This window comes from Oncorhynchus gorbuscha, linkage group LG09, assembly GCF_021184085.1.
Source record: "Oncorhynchus gorbuscha isolate QuinsamMale2020 ecotype Even-year linkage group LG09, OgorEven_v1.0, whole genome shotgun sequence".
NCBI lineage: Eukaryota > Metazoa > Chordata > Actinopteri > Salmoniformes > Salmonidae > Oncorhynchus > Oncorhynchus gorbuscha.
Window position 1 is genome coordinate 94783424 of NC_060181.1, and position 10297 is coordinate 94793720.

Sequence of the window (10297 nt, forward strand, 5' to 3'; positions counted from 1 at the left end):
ATCAACTGCCAGGTCGCTATAACATAATGATTTGGTGAGACGCTGAGATGTGAAATACCTATCCAGGCGTTGTAAGATCTGAAAGACGGGTTACGCCATGTATCTTCATTGAGACAATGTGGAATCGAACAAAGTTAGGCTGCCAACTCCTCAATCTGCTTTCATTCATATATATATATATATATACAGAACCAGTCCAACGTTTGGACACACCACCTCATTCAAGGGTTTTTCTTTATTTTTACATCGTAGAATAATAGTGAAGACATCACAACACTGAAATAACACACATGGAATCATGTAGTAAACAAAAAAAAGTATTAAGCAAATCAAAATAGATTTTATATTTGACATTCTTCAAATAGCCACCCTTTGCCTTGATGACAGCTTTGCACACTCTCTCTCTCTCTCCATATATATATATATATATATATATATATATATATATATATATACCCCTCAGGGATCACCATGGGAGTGATCCTAAAGAAGTGTATTACAGAAGCTTATTACAGAAGTGTATTACAGAAGCTTATTACAGAAGCTTATTACAGAAGTGTATTACAGAAGCTTATTACAGAAGCTTATTACAGAAGCGTATTACAGAAGCGTATTAGTACCATCTGATTATTTTTTTAGATTAGTTTCATTACTGAATAAAGTTTAAATATGTTTTTAAATTGTGGAAATAATATTTCAATAATGGAGCCGAAAGATTTAGAGAAGAAAGTCAGACGGGCTCAGTTTTTCTATGATTTTGGGATTTCTATGTTTTGGCCTAGTATGGTTCTCAATCAGAGGCAGGTGTTGTTAGTTGTCTCTGATTGAGAATAGTACTTAGGTAGCCTGGGTTTCACTGTTTGTTTGTAGGGTGATTGTCTATGTTGATTGCTGGTGTCAGCACAGTTCTCATTAACTTCACGGTCGTTATTTTGTTTAATTGTTTTTGTATAGTGTTTCAGTGTTCAGTGTTTTCTTTATTAATATTCATCATGAACACATACCACGCCGCATGTTGGTCCTCCGATCCTTCTCGCCTCTCCTCTTCAGATGAAGAGGAGGACGTCCGTGAGCCAATGCGCGGCAGGGACATAAAGGTCTGTCTTATGATAGGTTCAGCTAAAATCCAAATGCTGTAACAACCAATTGTAGTATTGATGGTTTCAGCCAGTATGTTGTGTTTATGTCAGGTTTCAGTAACCAGCGAGAATACGTGGAGAACTGGAAACGAGGGATGGAAGAAGCATACACCATTGCAAATGAAAATGCTCAGAAAGCCGCTGAAAGAAGTAAGAAGTACTATGACACTAAAGTTAGGAGTTCAGTGCTACCTTTTGAGACACAACCAGAAATGACCAAAGTGGACAAAAGAAAATGAGGAGACACCAGCCTGCATCACAGACTCTAGATTCTGATGAAGACAGGGGGGATGAATATGACCTTCATCATGAGCCACTACAGGTTCCCACATCTCCTACAGTACCTGAGGAGAGGAATGCTGAACCAGCGAGAGAGTGGGAACACAGACCCCCAACAGTGAAACAGACAGTTGCAGTGCCAGTCCCTGATACGCTACCAGCACAGCCTCTTGTTGAAAAGCGGCTGGAGGAGACAACAACAGTTAAAGACCTGCCTGCTGAGGAGATTAACTTGCCTGCTGAAATTGTGCCTGATGATCATCCACCAAGTGCCTTTCCTTCATATACTGATGCTGCTGAACCTGAGGAACCAGCCTACCAGCTGCCACAAAGAGAGAGACACCCTCCAAGACGTATGTATGACCTATGGTCCTTCCGTAGCTCAGTTGGTAGAGCATGGCGCTTGTAACGCCAGGGTAGTGGGTTCGTTCCCCGGGACCACCCATACGTAGAATGTATGCACACATGACTGTAAGTCGCTTTGGATAAAAGCCTCTGCTAAATGGTATATATTATTATTATTATTATTACCTATGATCGCCCCATATACTACCCACCATTGCGACCTGTACGCTCTCGTTGGCTGGCCCTCGCTTCATACTCGTCGCCAAACCCACTGGCTCCATGTCATCTACAAGACCCTGCTAGGTAAAGTCCCCCCTTATCTCAGCTCGCTGGTCACCATAGCATATCCCACCTGTAGCACACGCTCCAGCAGGTATATCTCTCTGGTCACCCCCAAAACCAATTCTTTCTTTGGCCGCCTCTCCTTCCAGTTCTCTGCTGCCAGTGACTGGAATGAACTGCAAAAATCTCTGAAACTGGAAACACTTATCTCCCTCACTAGCTTTAAGCACCAACTGTCAGAGCATCTTACAGATTACTGCACCTGTACATAGCCCACCTATAATTTAGCCCAAACAACTACCTCTTTCCCAACTGTATTTAATTAATTTATTTATTTTTGCTCCTTTGCACCCCATTATTTTTATTTCTACTTTGCACATTCTTCCATTGCAAAACTTCCATTCCAGTGTTTTACTTGCTATATTGTATTTACTTTGCCACCATGGCCTTTTTTGCCTTTACCTTTTTGCCTTTTTTGCCTTTACCTCCCTTCTCACCTCATTTGCTCACATTGTATATAGACTTGTTTATACTGTATTATTGACTGTATTGTTTGTTTTACTCCATGTGTAACTCTGTGTCGTTGTATCTATCGAACTGCTTTGCTTTATCTTGGCCAGGTCGCAGTTGTAAATGAGAACTTATTCTCAACTTGCCTACCTGGTTAAATAAAGGTGAAATAAAAAATAAAAAATAAATAAATCAGCTTGGTATCCCTTCCTGCTACAGTATACAGCCACAGCCACAGTTGTTCCTTGTCTACTCTGCACCAGGACTGGTTCCATGGCTGCCATCACTACAGCAATGTTACTTTCAGCCACCTTACATGTATGGGCTTCAGCAAACATGAGGCTACAGAGTTGACATGTTTGACCATGGACTACTGTCTGATTTCACAGACTGTCAAAAGAGACCATTTGCAGACTATGCATATAGATCATTAAAATTGATGGACTGTTGATCAATAGTATGAGAAAATACTGCTGATGTTATATAGCTGGTCAACAGATATGGACTGTGAATATAACTTGTTAGTTATATTTGAACTGTGACCCTTGACCTCTGCTCAAGTACTACCTTAAGGAAGATGATTTTCTAGGTCCAGTGCATACGGACTGTTGAAGAAGACAATGTTGGTAATGTTGGGACAACATTTATTTTGTCGGGGAGAGTGTGACAGGTTAAAGGAAATATTCATAGCCTGTTATACATTAAAAAGTATTAGTAAATTCATAGTATGTGAGGATCTTAAAACATCTAAGGTTAAAAAGATGCATTCAGTATTAGTTGATAGAGATTGATAACATTCATATGATTGTGTTAAAGTTAAAAATCTGTCAAAGGGTACGAATTGTGAGAGTAATGTGTAAACGTTATATTGATTACTTTATTTTGTAGTGCCTGAAAATGTTAATCTGTGATCTACGAAATGCTCTTAATCTATGAGCCGGAGATCGATTGCTCTGGTCTCCACCCATATTCCTGGGGAAGCGGTCTTTTCTCATTGAACTATACGTTGAATTGAGAATACAACACCGTATCACTCTCGTGATTATTTCTCCCCTGATTATTTCTCCCCTGTTTTCAATAACATTTAGGGCTGGATTCAACTGAAGTTCAACGCTCTCGAGCAACTTGAAAGATCATTTCCAAATGAGCCAACTTTTACCGTGAATGCGTTAACTGTGTCTGCGCTAACGCGGGGAACATTGCCTTATTAAACTTTCTATCAAGCTGTTGAGCAGCTCTTCAGGAATACGGATTGAACCCAGCCTTGACACATCCGACAGACACCCAGATTAGGCTGCGTAATATTACGCATTGATAGTGGCCAAAGCAAAAGGCATTATTATTGGACACATTCTTTAAGAAGTGTGGTGATCACAGACACATCTTTAAATATTTGGACATTAATCCGAACAATAATTGTCAGTTGGCTGTGTTTACACAGGCAGCCCAATTGTGATCTTTTGCCTCAGTTATTGGCAAAAGAGCTGATCTGATTGATCAAAAGACCAATTCGTGGAAAAATAATCAGAATTGGGCTGGAGGTGTACCTGCACTTCCATAGAATCCTAATCCACATTCAATGTGCCTGGTTTGAAAACGTTGAGAGAGCATTGTGTTCCCAGAGACCATCAATTGGTGTGGTATTGGTGGTGGCGGGTGGTCAGGCTACCTCATAAACACAGGCGATCTCATAAACACAGGCCAACTGACTGATGCTGAGAGACTAATATATCTGATTGGTTTGGACATCATCTGTGCCTATAGAAATGTCCTCATGGGTTATCTTGAATTAAATTCTTCAAACGGTCTGTTTGAACAAAAAATATTAAAGGCAACATGTAAAGTGTTGGTCCCATATTTCATGAGCTGGAATAAAACATCAAACCAAGGAAGCCACGACACTAAAATATGCTCTGTTTATTCCATACTTGAAATAATTACAGAAAGTGCAAAGAATAAACATACATTTTTATCTTCTGTAGCTTCAGTACAAACTCATTGAGGGTAGCTATAGTAATTATTTTTTATTTTTTCATACTTCCTCAATGTCACATTATCATTAAAATTCACAAAGTAAAGCTTCCCAAGTCATAAAGAAAGATACATCTGGCTTCATTAATCATAATGCAGACAACTCTTTAGAAAGATAGACTCTAGCAAACAGCTGATTTATGACTGGATTAAGGATAATAAATGGTCACCATTATGGATTACCATCAACCTGCTGTGAGAACAGAACGAAGTTACTAAGTATTATATACACCATGTATGGAATTAGCTGTGTTTTGGCGATGGAAGAGAACAGAACGAAGTTACTAAATATTATATACACCATGTCATGTATGGAATTAGCTGTGTTTTGGCGATGGAAGAGAACAGAACGAAGATACTAAATATTACACCATGTCATGTATGGAATTAGCTGTGTTTTGTTGGCATAATTGGTGCCATCGTGGGCAGAGTAATTTCCCCCAAAATGTCAATGTTAAAAATATGGGGATGTCATCACATGATGGCCTGTGGTCTAGGGTGGTATAGGGTTGTCTTCTGTGACTTTTCTATTTAGCTGTGTACTACAGTATGATAAGGTCTCTGTCTGTCTCTACTGTGCCAAAGACTGGATAAACCTGTTCAGAAAACGTGTCATTGAAGGTGTAGATATGGCTGCGTCTCACAACGTCATAAAAGGAGAGCTGCCCCTCCTCAATGTCAAGGTAGACCCCAATCTTCGTGAGATGTTCTGGAATCTTGATATCAACGGCCGGAACAGTTAGAGCCTTCAGCCCACTGACCTGCATCCGAAGTGTCCAGTAACCTGTTGACGTGTTCAGTTCAATGAAGCCTTTTCTTGGTGCAGACTCCCTAGCTATCCCTATCCTCCAGTCTGTCTTCCCGTCCACCCCCACCTCCCAGTAATGCCTACCCTTGGTAAAGCCCTGTGTTCCCAGTGCACACCACCACCCGTCATACTTGGGAGATGCGCGGTAGTGATGGTATCCGTCTCTAGGATCATGTTCACTCTCTATTATTTTGCCCACTCTCACACTTTTCTGATTGTTGGACACTATGACATCTGGATTGGCTGATTCAGGGTCCAAGAGGATGTCAACTGTAGGTAAAAAAAAGGGCCTTTTGATTTCCGAAATATAATTTTTTTTTGGTGCATGAAACAAAAATATTAAAAACCATTCTGAATGAAGACTGCCATTGTCATGTTGAAATAGCATAATGGTTTAGTAGTTTAATTTACCTGATGCTTTGCTTATCCAGTCCCATACTGAAATAAAACAATGTTTGAAAACCTGATGAGTTTACAACCGAAAAGTAATTTGATAAAAGTGAATTCAACTTAATTTATTTTTAATCTTACTGCTTACCTGGTTCAGGAATCACTGTGGTGAAGGCTGAGGACAAAATGAAAGCATTTTGAAGAATGGTCAATTCATGCAGGCATTTGCTTAATCAAACAGACAGGGTTGGAGGAATGATCAAATTGGTTTTGTGCAGATTAAAAAGTGTTTGAGGAATGATTAAAAAAACAGGTTTTGTGCAGGTCAAATTATATACTGAAAGTATTGTGTAGGCCTACAGTCAGTGTAATACTAATGTTAACTTATCTCATGTTAAAAATGAAAGAGATAACTTATCTCATGTTGAAAATGAAAGAGATATCTTAGCTCGTGTTGAAAATAAAAGAGATATCTTAGCTCATGTTGAAAATAAAATAGATATCTTAGCTCATGTTGAAAATGAAAGAGATATCTGAGCTCAAATGAGAGGTACCTGAGTGTTTGAACCTCTGCTTGGATTTGAGCCACAGCTCTGGGATGGAACCCTGTATGACAAAGTGACCAATGATTAATGATGAATTATACTACTAATCACTCAGAAATATATTCCAACATCATAAATTAAGGAAAAACCCCTATCATAATAGGTTACTGTCATGCCACACCTCTTGAGGTTGTTCCTGTAACACAGTCCAGATGATGAAGTCCATAACAGGGAGCATGTTGGGTAGTTTCCCTCTCTTCCACTGTCCCTCCAGATCCTGCAGGACTGAACACACATCCTCTCCTGGACACACTGAGTCCTACAGAGACACAGAAATTATATATGAGAATTTACTAACCTTAAAAAGTTGAAATTCTTAATAAGCACAGGTTGTTTAAAATTGTTTGTAGTTAGTTGTGACACCTGTTTTCGTGATTGCAGTCCTGCAGCCCATTCTGAGACGATGCGCTGAGCTTCTGCCAGTCTTCTCTCAGCCTCTTTTGGAGATGTTCTCTCCTCTGCCTCATAGTCCTCCCAGCAGGAACGCAGGGGCTTTGGTGAGCTCCTGCTTTGCCCCACGGATATCTTTGAACGAAGATGTTTGTCACTCATACACACTCATTACAGGAGCATTGCATGGATTCAATACTGTTGCTGTTTTTGGTGGTTGTTCTCAACAGTACCTTTGGTAAGATGCTCAACTCCTCCGCCCATTGTAGGATGAACTGTTGACACTCTGCCAGGCTGTAGCCATCCTCGTGGCTGGTGGTGAAATTATCTTGATACTATGGAGATAGAATAGACATATACTACTGAAAGGTTGAAGGGAACACAGCATGTGTCCTTTGACCTCGTTTCCCTGCATTAAAGTCTCCGGCCACTAGGAGCGCCGCCTCTGGGTGAGTGGTTTCCTGTTTGCTTATTTCCTTATACAGCTGACTGAGTGCAAACTCTTTATTCTTTCTCCCTATTTTTTTGGTATTTATTTATTCAAATGTTCCATGGCGATCAGATGTTGCAAATGTTTGTTATACCATATCGGCCTGTTCTACTGCTCTGCTATTTCTGAACATCCTGTTCAATCCGGTTCATCCTGTTATCCTGTTCAAATGTTAAGCAGGACTACCTTTGATATCCGATGTAGCTCGGTGGCCAGTTCTCTGATTATGGCTTTACACTCATCCAGAGATGGAGACTGGCTTGTTTCTACGGTGGAAATCCGAGAGGGTCCCTACACAGGAAACAACTATTAGGAATTCTATAGTGTCTCAATGACTTGACACAACATAGAATAACAATACAATACTCATGATTAATTCAACAAAACAAAGCATTCAATCAATAATTTTGTTAGGCATATGCTGAGCACTTATTGGCTGCTTTTCCTTTAATTTTGTAAATTGTATTACATTTACCTTAAGAAAATTCTTAAATAAAATTGTAAATTTCTTCAGCGGTCTTCTGATTGTCTGCAAGCAAAAATAAATATGGTAGAAGTTCATCAACACTGGACCTATTCTAGAATTCGATGCAGAGTTGAAGAGGAAGTTGAGTTGAAGAGGAAGTTGCAAAACTCTGAAGTTGTTTACATCCAAAAAAGAACAAGGAAAAAAACTGGCACCACGCCGACAGCGATGGAAAATAAAGGTCACGCACACACACACACACACACACACACACACACACACACACACACACACACACACACACACACACACACACACACACACACACACACACACACACACACACACACACACACACACACACACACACACACACACACACACACACACACACACACACACTGCGTGAATTGAGTTGTTTGTTGTTTTCCTTACCTGATAAAAGCTGAGATTAGGCTTCCCAAATGGTTGTGAACAACAATCATAAGAATGTGGTACTTTTTCCCAAGATTTGCCAAAACTTCCAAAGCTCTGGCTGTCGTTTAATGTTTCTGGAAATGATCATCACAACCAATGAGAATAGACTTTCAACAGCAACAATAACCACATAAAAAGATCTATTCATTTATCATACTGCTTGGATCAAATTTGATTAAAATATGCATTTTTGAATATTTGGAAAAAACACAGTGAAAGCTATATCGACAGTTACAAAATGCATGCCATATGTGCCTCTTTATAGTCTTACTGCAGCAATTGACTCACCTGCAGTCCAATTTTGCATTGTTTCTGAAACTTGTATACATAATTATACATAATCGAATTGTCTAGTACAGAGTTAGTAGCCAAGCTCGCTCCCACCAGACTGATTATATACCAACTGTAGCTAGACACTCCCCTCCCCTCCCCCTACACTCGACACTCCCCGCCCCCTACAGCGCAGCAAACATACTTTTTCATTCAATTCTTTCAGTCGTAGGCTACATACATGTTGGAAAGTTTGGGTTTTATGAGAGTTGGACTTGGAAAGCACCAAAACCGGAGAATTTAAGAAATACTTTATTTACCCTGTTGGCTTAATTGATTGGAAAAGTAAGCCAGTATTGGGGAGAAAATGCACGCTGTTCCAAATGACTGAATTCATGGTCAATACCATAGCCTCTTGTATAATCCGATAGGGCGTATACTTCCATTTTAATGGTGTCACAAGTTTGATTAGCTGTTTTCTTAACCTCCCACCACCCACTCCTAGCCGTAACAAAACACACAAACACTTCCCTATATTTCTTTCACTCTCACCGTAAGTAAAGATGTCAAAAAAACAAACCTATAACAGTTCCTCCATATCTAGGACCAGCCTGTAGATTGACGATCTAGGTCAAGCCTGTAGATTGAGGATCTAGGACCAGCCTGTAGATTGAGGATCTAGGACTAGCCTGTAGATTGAGGATCTAGGACCAGCCTGTAGATTGAGGATCTAGGGCCAGCCTGTAGATTGAGGATCTAGGACCAGCCTGTAGATTGAGGATCTAGGACCAGCCTGTAGATTGAGGATCTAGGGCCAGCCTGTAGATTGAGGACCTAGGGCCAGCCTGTAGATTGAGGATCTAGTACCAGCCTGTAGATTGAGGACCTAGGACCAGCCTGTAGATTGAGGACCAGCCTGTAGATTGAGGATCTAGGGCCAGCCTGTAGATTGTGGATCTAGGACCAGCCTGTAGATTGAGGACCTAGGGCCAGCCTGTAGATTGAGGATCTAGGACCAGCCTGTAGATTGAGGATCTAGGACCAGCCTGTAGATTGAGGATCTAGGACCAGCCTGTAGATTGAGGACCTAGGACCAGCCTGTAGATTGAGGATCTAGTACCAGCCTGTAGATTGAGGACCTAGGACCAGCCTGTAGATTGAGGATCTAGGACCAGCCTGTAGTTTGAGGATCTAGGACAAGCCTGTAGATTGACGATCTAGTACCAGCCTGTAGATTGAGGATCTAGGACCAGCCTGTAGTTTGAGGATCTAGGACCAGCCTATAGATTGAGGTTCTAGGACAAGCCTGTAGATTGAGGATCTAGGACCAGCCTATAGATTGAGGTTCTAGGACCAGCCTGTAGATTGAGGATCTAGGACCAGCCTGTAGATTGAGGATCTAGGACCAACCTGTAGATTGAGGATCTAGGACCAGCCTGTAGATTGAGGTTCTAGGACAAGCCTGTAGATTGAGGATCTAGGACCAGCCTATAGATTGAGGTTCTAGGACCAGCATGTATATTGAGGATCGAGTGGAAAAGCAGCTATCCACATTTTTTAAGACACTCTTGAATGTCCACAGTCTAATGCAAGAAGTTGTTACATTAAACTACAATGTCAACTACCCTCTAAACCGATTATCCAAAAGGACATGTAAAATGTGTCAAATATGACAGAGTAGCGAATAGTTGTCTGAACTGAAAGGAATTACAAGTGCAAATTCATATTCACATTGATGGACAGAAAAAGCTTCTCTAAACAAGAACTGTACTTGCTGTTGGAATGACCCAAACAAACCAGAGGTTTTCACACCAG

At 40.6% G+C, this 10297-nt stretch overlaps 1 protein-coding gene across 1 annotated transcript; it reads right to left on the reverse strand.

The window, feature by feature from the left end:
* Positions 1 to 4452: 4452 nt before the first annotated feature.
* LOC124044290 (butyrophilin subfamily 1 member A1-like) lies at positions 4453 to 8622 on the reverse strand. The gene is made up of 11 exons (XM_046363936.1): positions 8501 to 8622; positions 8171 to 8286; positions 7745 to 7798; positions 7456 to 7560; positions 7013 to 7114; positions 6753 to 6914; positions 6511 to 6648; positions 6339 to 6390; positions 5933 to 5959; positions 5806 to 5832; positions 4453 to 5664 (listed from the first exon to the last, which is right to left on the reverse strand). Exons 1-11 carry the CDS (start codon positions 8517 to 8519, stop codon positions 5129 to 5131), a joined length of 1338 nt encoding a protein of 445 aa, XP_046219892.1. The 5' UTR covers positions 8520 to 8622; the 3' UTR covers positions 4453 to 5128.
* Positions 8623 to 10297: the final 1675 nt, after the last annotated feature.